Raw genomic sequence first — 20,916 nt, forward strand, 5'->3', positions numbered from 1 at the left:
TGAGCTCCAAAAAATCGTACCCAAACGACCTTTGCGCTAGCGCCACCACTTTGCGATGTCATGAAAATTGGGCCCATCATGTTTTAAAATGAAAATCCATGTTTGCTAAAACATTTATGGAATTATTTTGTTAGCCACAATCATTTTAAAGAAGAGAATAGTCTAGCATTTTGAGACTTTTACTCTTTTGGTAAGCTGAATTGGCAGCCATTCAAGCAGTTTCATGAAGTGGGAGGCAAAACCAGAAGCTATTTTTTTCTTGGTCCAGTTTCACCAGGTACAGAGTGTCCTAGTCATTGCTGACATTTTCCTCAGGGTATAGTAATATTCTGTTTTAGTACATATAGTACTACCCTCTCACAGTACATTCAGGTCCTTTGCAAATGGCGTGCAAGAATACATTTGCATGTCATTGGTATTTCAAGACTTTTTTTTATCAGAGTGTGACAGCATTGGAAATAAAGTGCATTATAGAAATAATCTGGATATATATTTCAGGATTCTAGCATTTGACATTGGGTTTCGTGCTATTTATGCATTCCATGCCTTTTGAAAGTTTACCACAGTATTTTTGCAGTTTCCCCATGGTTCTATTATGCATTTACCGTCATTTACCATGGTTTGTAATGATTTTACAATACCTCTCTGGGATTCACAAAGCTTATATACGCTTTACCATGTTTGCAGTATGCTTTACTACAGTTGGCCACGCTTTTCCTAGGAAAAATTATAAGGGAAGTACTTTCCAGATATTATGGTAAAACTACCTTCTGTAACCCCCACCACATATATTGCTTCATGTCCTGATGAGTCAGAAAGATGCTGGCATGAATAAATGACTGGAAAGACTGGGAATGGAGCCCAAGCCTCTTTCACACTGAGGTGTCTTGTGCCCTGTTGGTTTGTTTAACTTCAAAATTTGTCTTGCAAGAACGTTTCTGTTCTCTAAGCGATTTTAACATATCAGGTAGAGATTACTCAAAAGTGGGCAACAAGAAAGGTGAACACAAATGCCCCTTTGTGATTTACAACAAAGGTTCTTGTGCCATCTACAGTTTTAGACTGAAAACATTTCAGATTCCTACATCTCCAGTGTACCAAGCTCCATCAATGTGTGCTTAATTTTAAAAGAAGCACAAAATCATTTGCAAAACTAATCTTTCTCTTTCACTCTCTCTAGGTGTAGGTGTTCCAGATTTCTGTCGCATCAGAATAATAACTGAAAGATAAAAGAATCCGAAATGGAGAACTCAACATATCCCAATGCCTCCTATGGCAATGTGTCAGACGCAAACCTCCCAGAGAGCCCCTACAAGACAGTAGAGATAGTTTTCATTGTCCTGGTAGCCGGGTCACTGAGTCTGGTCACTGTCATTGGCAACATCTTGGTTATGGTTTCCATCAAGGTCAACAGGAACCTGCAGACTATCAACAACTATTTCCTCTTCAGTTTGGCATGTGCAGACCTTATCATTGGGATCTGCTCCATGAACCTGTACACAGTCTACACTGTGATTGGCTACTGGCCACTGGGGCCTGTGGTCTGCGATTTGTGGCTGGCCCTGGACTATGTGGTGAGCAATGCATCAGTGATGAATCTGCTCATCATCAGTTTTGATCGTTACTTCTGTGTCACCAAGCCACTCAGCTACCCCGTGAAGAGGACCACCAAAATGGCAGGCATGATGATTGCTGCTGCCTGGGTCCTGTCCTTCATCCTCTGGGCCCCAGCCATCCTTTTCTGGCAGTTCATCGTCGGGGGACGGACCGTGCCTGAGAGAGAGTGCTACATCCAGTTTTTCTCCAATGCAGCAGTCACCTTTGGGACGGCTATTGCCGCTTTCTACTTGCCTGTCATGATCATGATGGTTCTCTACTGGCAGATCTCTAGGGCCAGCAAGAGCCGCATCAAGAAGAATCACAGGAAACCTTTGGCCAAACAGGAAACCGTCTCCCCCAGTCTGGTGCGAGGTCAAATCACCAAACCCAACAACAACAACGTGAGTGCAGAAGAAGCAGGCATGGTCTTAAAGCAGAACCAGATCCAGCATCTCCTAAACCAAGACCAGGGCAAGCTGCAGAACGGCAAGGCTCCATCCTCTGCTGGGGACGGAGGTGAGGAAGGAGGGATGGAAAACTGTGGCCAAGCAGAAGAGAAGGAGAGCTCTAATGACTCCACTTCTGTCAGCGCTGTGGCTTCCAAACTGAAGGAAGAGGAGATGGTGGGTGCCAGCAAAGAGCCACCAGCCATCCCCAGTCAGCCTCCTTCTCATCATCAGGCTGAAGGCTCCAAACTCACTTGCATCAAAATCATTACAAATTCCCCCAAGGATGCCACCTCCAACACGACAGCGGAAATTGTCCCTGGCGCTGAGAATCAGAACATAGTAGCTCGCAAGATCATCAAGATGACTAAGCAGCCTCCCAAGAAAAAGAAGGCACCCCCATCTCGAGAAAAAAAGGTCACTAGGACCATCCTGGCTATCCTCCTGGCTTTTATTGTGACCTGGACGCCGTACAACGTCATGGTGCTCATCAATACCTTCTGCTCCAGCTGTATACCCAACACCGTCTGGACTATTGGCTACTGGCTGTGCTACATCAATAGCACCATAAACCCAGCCTGCTATGCGCTCTGCAATGCCACCTTTAAAAAGACTTTTAAGCACCTCCTTCTCTGCCAGTACAAGAATATTGGGGCTGCCAGATAGGAACTGAATATGTTCTGAGGAGTAGTTTATTTTCTTTTTTTTGGTTAAAAGAACCCTGTCATAGCACTTTATAGGAATACAAGGGCATACAAGCCAGAAGAACTAAGTTGATAGAGCATTTATGTATTGAAGAGAACTGGTGGACTTGTATTTGGGTTTGCCATTGGACACGAACACACATACACACACGTAGACAAAGAGACACAAAAACAGACTCATCCACACATGGAGCACCAAATTGTGGAGGTCAAACCCTAAGAAACTAGGCAAACAATGACACAAAATGACATTTTCAGTATCTTCATATTGTTCAAACAGTTGCATTGTAATATTCTTATTCTTTTACCTCAAGATTTATGTTTAAAGGTATATCTAAATTAAAATATTATGTCACCAAAATCTAAGGCACACCTTAAAGAAACTTGACAATTTGCCTAAATAGCTATTTCTTAAAAATAACCATAACCACAGATGGGAAAAATAAGGGCATTTTGAGCATGTGTGTGCGTGTGTTGTGTGCACTGGAAAACAAAAACAGATATATACTTAGCAGATATTCATGAAAATGTCTACACGCAAGCACACAAACACATGCAAGCACACAAGGATACATTGAAAACACAAGAGTGGAGGTTGGTCACACTCTCATAGAGCACATATTATAACAATTGTGAGGCTTTCAAAAGAGAGTGAATAACTTCAATGTTACTTCTACTCGACGAAAAATAAAATCTAAAAGGGTCAATAGGGCTGATAAGTACTATGGACTATATAGTTTTAACTCAGTACAAATATAACAATGTATACATATATAAATAAGTAAAAGCTTGGTGCAGGAAGATATGTCTGAAAAGTGAAAATAGAAAGTGTATGGGAGTATGCAGGAACCCTGTTTCTCAATTCTGTTTTTACTTAAATATGTAGAAATTAAGGATTTTACTGGTGTTGCTAATAATTCCACTGCTCCCCTTCTCATTGTGAAGTTAATACATTTTCTTAACACATCTGTGGGTACAACTTTATGGAACACAAGAAAATCTACACACAAGAGTAGACTATTTGGCCCATTTATGCTCATCCACTTCCTAGTAGCTGGTTGATCTCAGAACTGTGTCAAGTAAATGATTCCAGCGATTCAGCTTCAACAAAATGGCTCTCCTCACCATTCTTTGTGTAAAGAAGTGTCTCCAACCCTGTGCTCTAAGTCTCCACTTAATTTCCAGTGATATCCTCTGGTCGTGGTTTCTGTGTTGCACTTAAAGTATTGGTTAGGGGCCTAACATAGCGAAGCTCTCCATGTTGGTCCACACCTATTATACTCACCTAATTCTTTCTTTCCAGTTATAACTTTACTGAAACTAGAAGTTGGTGTTGGTGGACCATCACAGAGGAGAGTATTATACATTCAGAGAGGTTTCAAAGTTTGAAAAGCTTCTTAAAAATGAAATGTTGAACTAAACAATGACAATGGAGGCAGTGTGAAAGATATTAAAGCTAATTAAAGGCAGCAGTAAAAACCTTCCTTGAATTCTGTCATGTTGTGGGCACCATTCCCTGCAGCATCTCCTTTTTCTAGGAATTCCCTGTACTGAACGGGTCTTTCTTAGCTTCTGAGATCTGACCTGACTGATCTGACCACACCTAATGGCACTACATTGAAGCAGGGCTGTTAATCTGAGTCATGTGTCTCCTAGTCCAGATAAAGCACTTTCACACCCACCCACTCATTAATAAGTGGTACATTGTTAAAATAAGTGCCTGAAATATAGACAAGGGGGGATTTAAACTGTTTTTGTTCACATACTGAAACAACTTGGAATGTTGTATGCGTGGTACTTCAGATGTTGCTAGTTTCTGAGTGCGAATTCATGTATGTTTTGGAAGTTTACTTGAGCTGGCTTTCATAATATATCTATATATACAGTAAACGTATATGAAGAATAATATTCCAACACTATTATTTAATTGCATTGCGTACACCTGGGTTTTTTAATTGAATGTTGAATGATCTACATACTCTCAACCAAAAATACATTTAAATTTATGTTTGGGACATGTACAGTAATCTGCATGTAAACTATACTGAAAATGCACACATATGAACTGGATTAACAAAATCTGGATCACATGGGACCCATCTAACTTTTATTAAAGATTTCAATAAAATATGAGATGGTGGGTGTCGGACCAAAATAAGAAGAAAACATATTTATGATATTTTTTCACCAAAAGGATGATGTCAAAATTATTAACAAAATACCGTATTTACTCGAATTTAAGTCGCACTTTTGTGGCCAAAACAAAAGTTCAATTTGGGGGGAGCGACTTGGATTCAAGGTTTTTAGTGAGGGTACCAATTTACATTTGCACATGTCAATTATTCTGTTGCTCTTGAACAAGACCAGCTGTACACAGCACTGCCCACTACAGATATTACTCTCGGTACAGTACTGGTATATTAAAATGGCTGCACAGCGAACTTCATGAACATTTGTTAATGTAGCTTTTAAAAGTAATTTTGTTTGCTGAAGAAAAGAGAATCTGCGGCATCTGAGATGTGTCAGAAGATGGAGACGCAATCGAAAGGCTATGTAATACTATAATATTACCAGTATAGTACTTGCTGAAATGATCAAGGCAGATCCGGCTTCAAAATGAACAATCATGATTTATATATCTTTCTTTCTCTATCTGGAGGAGCACAAGAAACAGAAACACTGAGGTATGTACTGCTTAATGGCGGATTCGCCATCGCTCTCCGATTCTCTAACTTACTCACTGTTATTATGGTCTGTGCCTGGTTTAACTACGGGAACCCCACTAGTGTAAACTCCAAAGTCCTAACTCAAACCTAAAATGAACTATACATTTCTGTCTTGCACTCATTTTGCATGCGAACTTGACAGAGTCACGTTGGCCAAATTAAATAAACAAGGACAATAAAGCAGATTGAAATAAAGTTCAAGGTAATTGACCCTTTCCCAGCTACCATAAACTGCAATGACTGTCGTTCAATACTGAAAGTACTTTACATATTTTCTTTTCCCATTTGCATTTGTAATTAGTAGGTGACGTACTCTGATGCTTTAATGTACAGTAATACAGTGTTCCCTTAAAAAGTAATTTAACCGTTAATTATTGTGTTTTTTTTTCATTAAGAGTTTTTTTTTTGGTGTCCGTATTTGGGGGTGCGACTTGAATTCAGGGGCGACTTAAATTTGAGTAAATGCAGTAATTAAAAACAACAAAACAGAAACATACATGAATATGAAGATGCTCACTCATATTCTAACAAGGAAGAATAATGGAGTCTTGGTTCTAAATGTCAGCGTTAAACAAATCAGAAATCAAATTGTATTAATCTCTTTTCAATCTTGCAGATTTGTTCCACTCAAGAAATGTACTGTAAGCCTTCTAGGTTTTACAGATACTATTAATCAAACATTGCACATTTTCTCAGATGAGCTCATTAAGGGGAGAGAGAGAAGGCAAGATAAACTACTTTGACTACTGCTGGTTCTGGGTATTCTAAATTACGTATGAGAAATCCACCAATCCCTGTTGAAGATTAATGTGTAGAGAGTCTCTTATTGTAAGAGACAATTTCACAAAGTTTGAACAATTGCACGAGATGGCATCTCTTATACGTAGGGGTCTACTTAAATCGCAATAAATGTACGTATTTTTCGCTGGTATGTTATGGAATAAAATTAGGATTTCGCGGACCTGTTTAAACATTAAATAAACCTAAGTAGACAATATTTCAGAGCACTATAAAAGCCTAAAAATAGTGGCACTTGCTTCCTTACTACAACAGAGTGCTGTCATTTGTTAAAGGCAAGCATACAACATCCCCCAGCAGTTGCTGCCGGGATGTATTTTCTCCAAAGACAAATTACAAGGTGTGCAAAACAATTACCTCCATCTGCATGTACAGTTTCTATGGGAAATGTCTTGACACGATCATCAGCCACAATCTACTTTGCTTTTTTTGCTTTGTCTTCCATTTCTAGTATTTCACCTCCAATGCTGAAAACTAGATTTTAGCAACCTAAATCAAAACAATGCAGCACTGACTTTGTCCAACCCCCTACTGTGTAGTACAGGTCACAGAAAAGCCAGTACAGATGCACTGATAGGCTGATTAAAACATCGTTGTCATTTGAACAGTAAACAAGAACATTACCCATTTTGGAGTATATTTTTGTAAATGTTATTTGTCTAAGAACGTTTTTTTATTTGATTTGTTTAGTTTTGCAATGCACACAGGACGGCGAAGGAATAATAAAAAAAGGGCTATCTACAGAATAAAAATACATAGTTTGCGTCGCTTGCGTTGTGCAGTAGCTCATTTAAACAAGGCTTCTTTATTTCTCTCCGTACTTGTCCGGTACGCATTGGACTCTTAAAGAGGTCAATTTCGTGGTGTCCCCTCAATTTCCTGATTTTCGCGAAATCCACAATTTAGGTAGACCCCTACTTAACAGTATAACATAATATAATTTCTTTATCTAATAGACCATGTTCAGAAAGCATTACCACGCCAGTATATGCATTGCTCAGAAACAATCAGCTGTTGTACTCTTTTCGATTGCTTATTATGTTTCAAAACTCTTTCTAACCTTAAAGAACATTTGCGAACATGTCACAAGGTGACAAATTGTGAACCCCTGCAACACACTGTTATTATTTTGTACACACGTGTGGATTTATTTTATTTATTTTTTGGACTAAGAATTGCTTACTTTAAATATTATGTTTCTGATTTATTGCACATTTTGTTTATATATATATATATATATATATATATATATATATATATATATAGTAGCGTGCACGGGGGAAGGCAGCAGTAGGGCTGGTAGGTGACATAATCACACACAAAGACATAAGCCTGTTATACGCTTCTTGCAAGGGAGCTAAGCTTTAGTGCAAGAGGTCCCGGGTTCGCGCACCCACTGGAAGGATGGGGACCACTGGCCGAACAGAGGACCGGCGGCGGCGATCCCGGCACCGCATTGCGCTGTAAAGACCCCCCAGTTCAATGGGAAAGTGGAGTGGGACACATTCCATGCCCAGTTCAATCTGGTGGCCCGCCTGGAAAGATGGACCGAGGAGAAGAAGGCTCTCCAACTCACTGGGTGTTTGGCAGAGGATGCGCTACCATGTCTGCTCACTCTGACTCCAGAACAGCAGGTGGATTTCAGGGCACTAAGTGAGGTGCTCCGGAGCCGGTTTGGCAGCAGCCAACAGCTAGGGCTGCTGCGCAACGAGCTCCGGGGAAGGACTCGGAAGCCAGGCAAGACCCTCCGTGAGCTAGCCGCAGCAATAGAGCTCTTGACACGTCGCACCTTTGCCCACATGCCTCCCGCGGTACAGGAAGAGCTGGCCAGGGACCAGTTCGTGGAGGCCATCGGGACCGGAGAACTGCGGGCGCAGGTGAGACTCCTCCGGACCAACAGCCTCCGGGAAGCAGTGGAACTGGCGTATGAGAGGGAGGTGGTCTGGGCCATGGAGCGGCGGGAACCCGCGGGACGGGGTTCACCACGAGTCCAGATAGCACAGCTAGAGTTAGAGGAGGCTGTGCCATGTGAGGGGCCGCCTCACTGGCTCCCCGAGGTCGTCGCTCTTCTCAGGGTGGTAGCGACCCAGAGCTCGGGAGTCAGTCCGCAACCACCCCTCTTGTGCTGGAGGTGTGGACAGCCTGGCCATTGGCACGCTGAGTGTCCGGAGAGTTGCCGTGCTGTGAACACCAGCAACCAGCATTGGGAAACGCCCAGGGGTCCGCTTAACTGGGGGAAAGCGAACCCCGCAAAGAAACCCTGTCACAGCGGAGCGGGATCCCTCGGTGATGGTGGTTGGAAGGACCACCGTGGACGACCATTGCCACGTCATGGTCTCTGTGGAGGGAGTGACCTGGATCGCCTTGGTGGATACCGGTTCGACAGTAACCATTGTGCGGTCAGACATCTTGAAAAGGCGTCAAGGGAGACCGTGGCTGATGGAGGGAACCACTGCCCGGGTACGGACTGTGACGGGGGAGCTGATGCTGAGGGAGGAAAAAGTAACAGTGAGTTGCCAAAGCACCCCGTGTGGATTGCCCCAGTCCAGGACTCTTACATTCTTGGAGTGGATTTCCTCCGTCGCATAAGGGCCCAGGTGGACTTATGGACAGGGGTGTTGCGTCATTCTGGAGAAATGGTACCCCGATTTCTCCCCCTCGACAGGAGCAGCTTCCTGCCGAATTCCTGTCACCGGTTGTCGCCACCACTGAGTCCAGCCAGCCGCCGCCACCTGTGAAGTGGCGTCTGAGACAGCAACTGCAGTGTGGCAATGCAATTGTGAGGGGCTTTGCCCGGAGCAACGAAGCCGGCTGCGGGAGCTGTTGATGCGCTTCCGCCACAGCTTCGCCACCAAAGCCGAGCAAGCGGGGCGGACACACCTGGTTCAGCACAATATCAACACGAGGGACACCAATAAAACTGCGACCTCGCCGGATGCCACTGGCTCAGCAATCGGAGGCTCCAGGACCAGCTGGACACTGCCCACGACTTTGCCCGAGTGCAACAGAAACGAAATTATGACACTCGGGTGAAGGGGAGGCCGGAGGGTGGTGCTCCATCACGACCGGCTTGCTCCCTACCGTGGACCGGCCAGCGATATGCAGGGGAGCGTGGACATACCTGCTGGTCAACCCTGCGGCCTGCCTGCCGGTGCCACCCCACCAGCAGACTCTCCCAGTCCAACAGCTACCCTGCAAAGAGCTGTTGCACCAAGGCCACAGAGAACCATACCCTGCTGTTTTCTAGATTGAGGAGCCTCTTGGGACGACGACCCCTCGTTGTTCACACGCTGCACGATCGCCAGGTGTGATTTACCTGTGTGATATAAAGATTTACCTGTGTGATATAAAGAAACCAGGTGAGAGCTGGATCATCATAAAATGCGTGTGTTTAATGACTTGATTTATGTTTAATTTTTTTTTGTTTACCTTTCACGAGTGTTGCTTGCAGTGGGGAAGTGATTGACGCTGAGGTCATCAGCGTGCGACAGTACTAGCTACAAGAAGAGAGTAAGAAACTGGGCATTGTTTTATTTTGAACCCACAGATAAGTGGAGAGGGCTAGTAGGTGGAGTCCTGTCCTATAAAAGGCAATGGACTACTGCCAGAGGGGAGCGAGCAGAGCGAATAAGACAAACAAAGTGAACGGAGCGAACCGAAGACAGCAACACGGAATATAAGGACTGAGCAGGAGAGACGGGAACGTGGCGAAACAGAGATGGAGTACCGGAGTTGATGAGGCGTGGACATGGGGATACTGCAGTTGGGCAAAGATGTGGAGCAAACCCAGCTGACGGGGCAACACTGGCAGTAAGAAGCACAGAGGAAAAAACACTTACCTGGACTGGGCCGGCAGCGGGAAGTAAACTTTAGTGTGCAAGTTATGTTCTAATTCTTTAACTCTATACAGTGCTGCCAACTACCTATTCTCCTGCTGTGAGGAAGTGGTGTTTTTTTTATTTCTGCCTGTTCATACATTGGTGTGTATGATAGAGAGAGATCTCTTGTTTTTTTAAATAGATTTTAAACTATTTTGTACAATTGGCTAGGTTGGGAAGTAATTAGAGGGCAGGTAATAATTGGGGGGGGGGGGGGCAACAGAGAGGAACATCTATTTTACTGCTATCTTGTGCTCTGTTTTTTTGTCTCCATCTAGTGTGGGTAGATAGTGACTGCTAGCGGGAATTCCTGGGCTGTCTTGAGTGCAATGCGAACTGGCGTGCAGACAAGACAGTGATACAGAGCAACCAGTGCATTTTTTTTGTTTACTTTTGTATTTGTTCTGCTACTTTGCACTCTAGCCAATCAGTGGGTGTGTTCTTTTTCTTTTGTTTTAATTTTAGAAAACCTATTACATATTGTCTCAATTGCATTGAGAACCTGTTTTTTTAAATAAAAAAAATCCTTGCATGTGTGTCCTTTTTCCTGGGTAGGTTGTTTCATTTGTCTGCTCCCTAATGGTCACATACTGAATTTGAACCTGAGAGTCACAGTTATTCTAGAGACAATCTGGGACCTGGTGCACACATTCCACAAGGTGGCATAGTTGGCTACAACCATAAGTGTGACAAACAGTCTTTCTGTTAGAAACAGCTAGTTAACCCTTACCGGCCCATTTATTCAGTGCGTCTCAGGCGTGTCAGGTCCAACTTATTTTCACACGCGCAGTTTATTTTAGACGCGCTGTTTAAAAGTATTTTTTTTTCACAGTAAAACAGGTTTAAAAGGCACTGCATATCAACAGGACACACGCGATCCAAGTCATTATTTTATTACTATAATATCTCAAAAAGCTCTGCAAATGTCTGTGATATTCTTTGAGCGCTGGATGCGGAAGCAGCTTTTTATTTGTTTATGTCCGTGTTATCTCTGTGGTGCTGGGGATATGTGTATTGCTCAGATCCAGCCCTTTTTTTGGCTTTTCTTGGCTCCTATCAGTCTCAGGCCATTGAACGATTTTCTCGGCTTTTTCCGTAGAAAAAACAACTAGAGACCTGTGATTTACATCTTTTTGATGATGTCGGACAGGGTCCAACATTGGACCGGAAAGGGAAAATTGTAATGTCGGACCTGGTCCGACACAGGACCGCAAAGGGTTAAACATTTTGTTAAAATGGCCCATATCAATTTGGTTTCAGATTAGCCTGAGGTCCAGAATGTGTTACTTATAATATAAAGTGTTCTGACATTTTTTAGCATCAGATGGAAATTATGTCACATTAGGATTAGCTATACAGTTTAGTTATTATTGTTTAATTATATATTCTAAAAAAAACAAAAAAACATTAAATAAGACTTGTTGTCTTATAATGTACCTGTTAAAGTAAATATGCTTTATTATTATTATTATTATTATTATTATTATTATTATTATTATTATTATTATTATTTTAACCAGTCTGACATTGATGACTCAAGGCACCATTATTCTTTAGTCATTTGTAGTGCTTGATAAGTCCGGACATGTAAGGACATGGAGATCTCACAATTAGAAGTGATGGAGACAATAACTGAAGAAATTAGGTTTGTAGATATTGATTGTATATAATTTTAATAACAATATGGTAATGTTTTGTTGTTGTAAATACTCTGCCTAAAATACACTTTGTACAGTATAACTTCCCTGAGATACAAACTGTTTTTATTATGAATATTATTATTTTACAAACTCACATTTGGGTGACTTTTCTCTTGCACCCCGTGTCCCCTCAAAAAAAAAAAAAATATTATTTGTAATTGAGAAATTAAGAATTTGGGATATTACGAAACTTGAACTGAACAGTTCATTACAAAAAAAAAAGCCTGTTGATGTAAAATATAAATAAGGGGGGTTCTCCATCTTTGTAATCTTCAAAATATTAAAACAAGTCTAAATAACTTATTTGTTAGACCAAAAAGCTTTAAAAAGAAGTTATATAAAAAAATATTATGTAAAATGTGTGCTTGCAGTATGTTCATATTTAAATATACATAGTTTCCCTGTTAATTACATTTGCTTTCTTTACACTATACTGTATATACAGGCTTACTAACAATCTTTAAAGGTAGTCTGCCATTTTTCACTGTGGGCAGAACAGATTTTCTATTCTGTTTGCTATTATATAGCTAGCGTAAATTCTTCAACTGATAAGCTCAGACTGGACAAAAACTCATCACAGAACCCAGACTCCTTGCGTCACAGACAACACCCTGAGAACTGGAATCCCAAGCCATGGAATCCCTCAAGACTTGGATACCCTGTGGTACTTTAGTCCAATCCCAATTGGGCATGTCAGTGTCCAGAGGACTTTTTTTTTTTTTTCTGGGATCAGATGCGATGAAAGCAAATGGAAAGAACAACAGATACTTTGTCACTAGTTTGTGGACCTGGGACTGCCATGGCTTGTAGCTCAATAGGTGAAGACATGTACTGGAAAAGTGTGAGGTAGTTTAAATGATAATAAACAATACATTGATCCATATTTCAGAACACCAGGATAGTATAACTACTTGATTAATTTATCAGATAAGTCAAATCTGAATTTTCTGTGTTTATGGCTTCAGTGCAACTACGTGGTTATTGTCAGCGAACGTGCAGTTACGAGCAGCTGAATTGACAGGGAACTACTTATTATGCTGGAAGGAGAAGAGAGTTCCCATTTGTAATGTCACTTACCCCTCTGGGATTCCAGTTAAAAGGAATAGCTAAATAGGGGAAGCAGCGCAATCAAATTACAACTTACCATTATGACCCATTGAAGGTTACAGGATCTGTTGGGAATGTGGTTGTTTAACCCCGTTCATACACAAACATAAATTAATAAAAAGACACACACACACACACACCGTTTTAAATGTAGTGTTATTATGATGCAAAGAAAACACTGAGGACATTCAGACTTGACAAAAATGAAATGCTACAGATGAAATATACAAGACAAAACATAATGTAGGATTCTTGAGTGTTAATACATTATTTGAAGTTAAGCTGGATAGCTCAAACAGCTTTCTGCTGTAACTGGATGATATGAAGACCTTCATGTATCCTCTACCAATATTTACTGTTTAATATATCAGTTATCCAATTATAGAACACCATCACTAACACAAATGAAAAAACACAATACTACTTCCAACCTATTTCCAAAATGAGTTACTCAGACATGGCTATTTCCCCAAAAAAACATAATGTGTCCCAAAGTTTATTTTCAACCAATGGCGAGTCACTTTACTGATCAATTGGAATATCGCTGGAAACAAGCCTCTAGCAACTTTGTAAAATTATGTTGTTTTTTTTAAAATAAGTACAGTAAACAGAACAATGCATATGTCTCGCACTGCTTCAGGGGGGTGTTTCCTGTGTCATTCCTGAAGGTTTTTTTTTTATCTCATCTCTCAACATCACTATCCTAGCAAATTATTTTGTATAATGTGTTTTTGATTAAATTTGGGTTTGTGAAAGGTGATTCGGTGACAGCAATGAAGACCTAACCCAACATGGTGCTACAGTGCCAAGTTTCCCTAGAGACACCAAGCAACTCTCCCTTTCCCCCACTGCCAATATTTCCCAACGCAGGATGGACTCTGAGACAGGAAGGGGGAGGGGGCATCTCCATGCCCACCTACCTTATTTATTAGCTAGAGAGACAAGCGTACAGTTGATCTTAAATCGGTCAGCCATTATAAAGAGAGTTGGAGAACTTTTCATAAAAAAATGTAAAAAGTGCAGAAAAATAAAGTGAACATCTCATATCTTTTATATAAGCATTGTCCTCTTCGATTTCCTTTTTGTATGAAATTTTATAAAGCGGTGCATCTATTGTAATATGTTGGATAATCATGTAAATTGTATGTATGTATGAATGTATGTTACAATTAACGTGGGTGATTTTTGTCATTGACAATGAAGTTGGTAAAACGATTGAAAAGTTGCAGACCTCTGATGTGCAAAGAATGGTAAAGAGTGTCCCATTTAGTAAGTCTATTGCTGTGACCCCACTGGCACATGGAACTGCATGGCACAGTCTGTGAGAAAAGGTTTAACCTCTTGAAAAAGTTTTCTTTTTAAATCCCTACTTTGAATTCTCAAGCCACACTGGCATTAAAAATGGTTAACAAGGGACAACATCAGGGACTGGGAGGCAATAAAGTCATGTGGTTATAGCTGAGGGACTGAGGTCTGCCTATAATAGAGGGTACAGCTATGGACTGGAAGGAAGTGTGATCCAGTGGTAAGAGCACAGGACTAGGAGGCTGTGTGGTCTTCAGGGAAGACCTGAGCAACTAGTAGGCAACGTATCACACCATTGAGTACTGGAAGTGTTCAAAGCCAAGGAGAAAGGAGCATTGTTATTTAGTATTACATTACTAAGCTGTTAGGGGTGTGAAACATAGCACAGCCTGGTGGCCTGAGAAAAGCACATGGGAGACAGTCCTCACCCCTTGCTTACAACTGGAGGATCAGGAAATACTGTTACCTTGTCAACAGAACTGAAGGTTGGGAGATTGTGGTCTTGTAGAGCTAAGGAGTGAGAAGTATTGTTTTGTTTTAGAAGAGGATTTTACTAAAGATTTAGTGGATGTGTGTTAGAGACAAGGTCCATCAATTAGGAGAACTTGCTTTCCAGTCCCAGCTCAGGTACTGGATTACCTGGGAAGTTGCCTTTTTGGTCCTTCTCTGAGTCATCTTGGAGCAAACAGAAATGATATATCTGAGCGAGAGTGAGGGAGCTCCCAAGCCCAATGTACAGGTTATCCCTCTGAGTTGCTCAAAGTCTTTAGGACATCATTGTGCCCTCATTGACTGTGGCTTGTGATTTTGCTCATATGGTAGACTCTGTCAACAGCATATGTTTAAAATGTACATATATTATATATTATATGTAATACTTATAGAGTTCAGTTAAAGTGTACATAAATGTATTTAATAACTATCTGAATGTCCCCCACTATGATATTCCAAATGTAATAGTTTTTTCTTTCATTTTTGACTAAGGGTGCAGCATCTGTTAGTAGCTTTCTCAAGGTAATATTGATATGACATCCCTGGTACTAAAATATACTTTCAATGTCAATGTTGTGTCATATTCATTGGAAAAGAGTTAATTCAATTAAAATTAAAAATTAAAAGACTGAAGGCTGTGCATTTTTTTATATGTGCTGTTATATTCAAATGCTATATTTAAAGAATGGCTAAAATAATCCCCCTTGACATTCTGTAAAATTAGTAACACTAATAGTAAAACTTTGTCCAGCCAACACATGTTGCTGCTGAACTACAATTCAATTTCAGAGACAGGGCATCTTTTTCAATAAAATTAATTATAGCTACATACTTTTATACATTTGGTGATGGGCCTCACACCACCCACCTCAAGCTGCCACTGCCAGGAGTAAAAACAGGTATGTCAGTAACATACATCCTTGCCACAACTGTAATTTCAAAACTTGTAGACCTTCACAGCATTACAGAATAGTATAGAATAAGAAATAGCAATAATATGTTTAATCTCAATTTGATAAGCGATTCTCGTTATATGCAATGTAAGGGTGACATACAGATGGATGGATGAACGGACAGACACCTCCATGTACCCTCAGGTACTCTAACGGGGATGTTACCTGTGTGGGTCGTCACTCATGATGTTGAGTCAGACACAGAGCAGTGAGTGTTGACACGCCGCACAGGTTTTTTTTTTTTCTTTTTTTTTAAATTTAGTCATTGCCAATTATTTTTATTATTTTCTCCCAATTTAGAATGGCCAATTATTATTTTATTATTTTTAGGCTCAGCTCACCGCTACCACCCCTGCGCTGACTCAGGGGGGTGAAGACGAACACACACTGTCCTCTGAAGCGTGTGCCATCAGCTGACCGCTTTTTTTCACACTGCGGTTACATGCAACATATAACACAAAATACGCACAGGGGCGGGGCACACTGCCACAAGCATCCATCTGTGACTTTGCCATTCATTCCTATTGGACATACTAGAGATGGGCTGTCCCATTACAAAACAGGTCTTATTTTGATAAAAGGTTACCACCCTGACCTCCAGCAACTAAAATAAAGGTTGGACGTAAAATCTATAGATCAGAGTTATTGAACATCCATATATCCAACAGTTTTATTGTTATCATTACTATTAGTAATAATTGTACAGTTGTAGTTGTAGTATTTGTTTTTCGTGGTACCAGTCGTAGTAGTCGTAGCAGTCTGATTCAGAAGACAGCTAGACAATAGTAATATAGTTGAACTGATATTTTTAACAAAAATATTTTATTGTTATACATTTATATATACAACTTAGTGCAATCTCAGTTGTGTTTCTTTACAAATTCCTTCTTTGACTTTTTTACTGACTAAGTATTTTAAAGTGCATTATTATTATTATTATTATTATTATTATTATTATTATTATTATTATTATTAATAATAATAAAATCTGTGTTATTATGCACAAGTCACCATTTACCTTTTATTATTATTTACTTTTATTTAGTTTTGCCTTTGCCAATGAACTTGACAGAAAATGCTTTATAAATATGGCTCATAATCTTCAAAACTATGTATGAGCTTGGCAATGCTGGGATGTGTCACACAGAATATAAACGCATTACTGGCTTTCTTTACAATAGTAGGACCTCTATAATATTTTTGTTTCTTTGGTGAATTGCTACAAAACTTCACTTTATGCGTATGTAAAGGCTTTCTTGTCATAAATTTGTGCCACAGAACAATTTAGTGAACAAAACATTATTTATCATAAAAACAAACAAACAAACCAAAAAAAGCCATAGCTTAAAATTAGGTCACATGTTCAAGTTGTGTGAATGCGGGACCTTTTTTGTGTAATTTTTAAAAGCCAACAAAAGTGCACATTTTTCATTTAAGTGCTGGATATGTAGACTGCATGTATGGTCCGGTTTATTTTTGCTTATTAATAAACCTATTTTTATGCAACTTGCTTAATCGGAAAGAAAATGCCTCGGTGCTGCTCAATGCACCGCCTGCAAGCCACCCAGGCGTTGTCTTTCTTCTGGATGTCTTTGTAGTCGTTCAATTTGCAATCATATAATAATGGATAGTGCTGCACCTCATAAATTAACTTTTCGTCATCCATGATGAACATGTTTTGAGGCGTGACGTGTTTTGAGGCATGTGTTTGACGTGTGTAATGGGTGTTAACCTTGCTTATGATTGGTCAGTTTCATTCCAGTCATGCAACAAAAAAATAAATAAAACCAGGTTCTATTTTAGTGACAGAATTGCATATACTACTGACATTTTTTATCCAGTGAGGTAGCAGAGAGTAGGAGTATCTATCTGGAAACAAAATCAGTTTTTCTGAAAAAGTATCAAATCTGAAGACATTTGAAAAAGTCTTTATTATTATTATTATTATTATTATTATTATTATTATTATTATTATTATTATTAATTTCTTAGCAGACACCCTTATCCAGGTATTCCAAATTCCCCACTGATTTCTAAAAAGAGTTTGAGAGTATTTTGATCCATCAAGTCAGAAGTTATGAATGCTCTTATGAAATCAACTTTGAAGACCAATATTAAGAATGGAAGGTGTGAGATGTGGTCTGAGAATGGATGGAGAGACAGCACATGGTATTCCAATTCACTTTCTACAGTCATTCCAAGCCAGCAAAATGTTGTAATTGAAAAGCCAGCTCATCGTCTACCGAATTTGAGCCGACCAAAAAGGAAAGTATAATCTGAGTAAAGTGATATTGTAGGTACACAGCCACCTACAAGAATGCTGTCAATAGCATAATTGGATCCAATCGTTTCAGCAAGAGGTTCAATTACTAGGGTAAAGAGGTGGGGAAAGGGAACATCCTGTCTAGTACAGTATCCATCACTTACTCTGTCCAGGGTTATTGCAGGCAGACATTTATATTGGACAAATAGCATTTGCCATTCCCATTGATGTAAATAACAAACGCACTGCTTATACTGTAGTAATCGCTCTTACTAATCCACAAATCAGCTGTTTGCACCTTGTTATCTTGCCATTCACATATATTTAATTAAAAAAGGCAGCACTTTACTGTAGTAAAAGCTTAAAAGATCGATCAATCAGCTGGTTGCACCTTGTTACTGAGTGATTACCCTGTACTGTACCTTAGCTATTTAATCCCTGTACGCAGTGTCAGGTTTACAGTTTGACTGCAACAGCAAAAAGAGAAATAGAAAAGCAATGAGCATCAGCACAAAAATTCAGTGTGTAAATAACATTTCTGTTGGATGCTGAGTGCTTGCTAAAGCATTCCTGGAACTCTGTCAGTCAGCAAACAATACAACGTTGCTTCAAAAAAGCTGGGTTTTCTGTAGTTGAGAAGAGTGGTGACGAAAATACAACTGAAACTCTAACAACACCAGAGAGGATGTCAGAGGGAGAATTCTCAGCTGTGTCACCTTGGTGACCAGGATGCTCTGCCTGAAACAGATGCTGATGGCGTAAGTGTCAGTGCTGCCCTTGTAGCACTCTGGCTTGCTATGAAGCAGCTTCTGGATAGAAAACCCTGACAGTTTGCCATCCATACTTGCAAAAACAGACCATCCAGATGCATATCACAGTTCTTCACTGTAAACAATTTGCAGTAATGTAGCCTACCTGTACTGTACATTTCTGCACTTGCATTATTTTTTTGCACTTTTGTTTACTGTACTGTTGATTGGGGGAATGTCAGGTTATCGTGTGGGGTTTATACCGTCTATCGTTTACTGTGGGCGAATCACGTTAACAAACGCACCCGTTCTAAGTGGTAGCGACTGTACCCCTATTAAGTGAGAATTGTTCTGATAAGATGCTTTTAGTAAATACAGCAGCCTGTGGGTTAGAGTACATGGACTTAATCCAGGTTATAACATTTGAACCCAGATTACATTTTTTCAAGCACTGCAAAAAGAAATACCCTTTCCACCATGTCGAAGGCCTCCTCAGCATCAAGTGATGCCACCATTGGAGCACTTTTCTGTCTATGTGTGTGATCTATGATAATCAATAGGTGACGAATAGTGTCAGAGGCATACCTCCCCTTGATAAAACTGGTTTGGTCTGTCTTAATTCACTTTGGAAGAAGGGTCTCCATCCTCAGAGCCAGTAATTTAGCAATAATTTTATAATCAACATTAAGCAAAGAAATCAGTCTGAAAGAGGCACACTCCAGCAGATCTTTGTCATTCTTTTTTAAAAGACTGATTGCTGCAGACCTCAAGGAGTCAGGTAGGGATCCCTTCTCCACAAAATCACTGAGCATGGGCATAAACAATGGCATCAATTCTGGCCAAAAGCATTTCTAAAATTCGATTAGGTACCCATCTAGTCCAGGGGATTTGTTAGAAGGCATGGTTTCTATGGCTGCTAGGACTAAGTCAGGGGAAAAGGGGACATTAAGATAATCACAGTCTAAATGTGAACATTTTGGAAGCGAGATACTATCTAAATAAGCTTGTGTATCTTTCACTGAATAGCTACATTGACACCGGTAAAGGTCTTTATAGAAGTCGTGAAAGGTATTATTGATTAAAGTCAGGTTGTATGTAGTAGTGTTACTTGGGGTCCTAATGGATTTTATAAGGCATTCTGCTTGTTCTTTTTTTCTGGTATGACAGTAGTCTGGGTTTGTTGCCAAATTCATGAGATTTGTTTGGAAATAAAAAGTATTTTTTAATATGCTTCGTGTGGTTTTCACAGTAAAACAGGTTTAAAAGGCACTGCATATCAACAGGACACTCAGTACTGCATCTCCAGCCCCGCCCCACCCCTTGTTCGCTGTATTTTTCACATACCTCTACATAGTAGTGCATACCGATAAATCATCTCCTGATCACTTATTTTATCACCAATCTCCTCAATAATGCGATCCAAGTAGTTATTTTATTAATATAACATCTAAGAAAAAGCTCTGCAAATGTCTGTGATATTCTTTGAGTGCTGGATGCAGAAGCAGCTATCTTGTTTGTTTATGTCCGTGTTATCTATGTGGTGTCGGGGCTATCTGTATTCATGAGATACGCCCCTTTTTTCGGCTTCTCTCGGCTCCTATCAGTCTCACTCGGCCACTGAATGGTTTTCTCGGCGTTATCCGGAGGAAAAATGACTTGTTTTTTACATCTTTTTGATGATGTTGTAAAGGTGTGTTTTCTCCTTTGTTTATAAGGTTATTTGAGGGGGCCCTTGAGAGATGTATTTATCCTAATAAGAACATAAGAAAGTTTACAAACGAGAGGAGACCATTCGGCCCATCTTGCTTGTTTGGTTGTTAGTAGCTTATTGATCCCAGAATCTCATCAAGCAGCTTCTTGAAGGGTGTCAGCTTCAACAACATTATTGGGGAGTTGGTTCCAGACCCTTACAATACTCTGTGTAAAAAAGTGTCTCCTATTTTCTGTTCTGAATGCCCCTTTATCTAATCTCCATTTCTGACCCCTGGTCCTTGTTTCCTTGTTTTTCAGGAATACCTTTTAGAATTTTGAATGCTTGAATCAGATCACTGTGTAGTCTTCTTTGTTCAAGACTGAATAGATTAAATTTTTTTAAGACTGTCTGCATATGACATGCCTTTTAAACCTGGAATAATTTTGATCGCTCTTCTTTGCAATCTTTCTAGAGCAGCAATATTCTTTTTGTAGCGAGGTGAC

The 20,916-nt window shown here is 40.1% G+C and overlaps 1 protein-coding gene across 1 annotated transcript in view; it reads left to right on the forward strand.

The window, feature by feature from the left end:
• Window positions 1-6,677, forward strand: part of LOC117416119 (muscarinic acetylcholine receptor M2-like) — a 98,936-nt gene extending 92,259 nt beyond the window's left edge. Inside the window, exon 2 of the mRNA XM_059026781.1 lies at window positions 1,181-6,677. Within this exon, the coding sequence (XP_058882764.1) occupies window positions 1,242-2,711 (1,470 nt within the window). The 5' untranslated portion in view covers window positions 1,181-1,241 and the 3' untranslated portion in view covers window positions 2,712-6,677. The remainder of the gene's footprint in view (window positions 1-1,180) is intronic.
• The last annotated feature ends 14,239 nt before the right edge of the window (window positions 6,678-20,916 follow it).

This window comes from Acipenser ruthenus, chromosome 7 (genome assembly GCF_902713425.1).
Source record: "Acipenser ruthenus chromosome 7, fAciRut3.2 maternal haplotype, whole genome shotgun sequence".
Lineage (NCBI taxonomy): Eukaryota > Metazoa > Chordata > Actinopteri > Acipenseriformes > Acipenseridae > Acipenser > Acipenser ruthenus.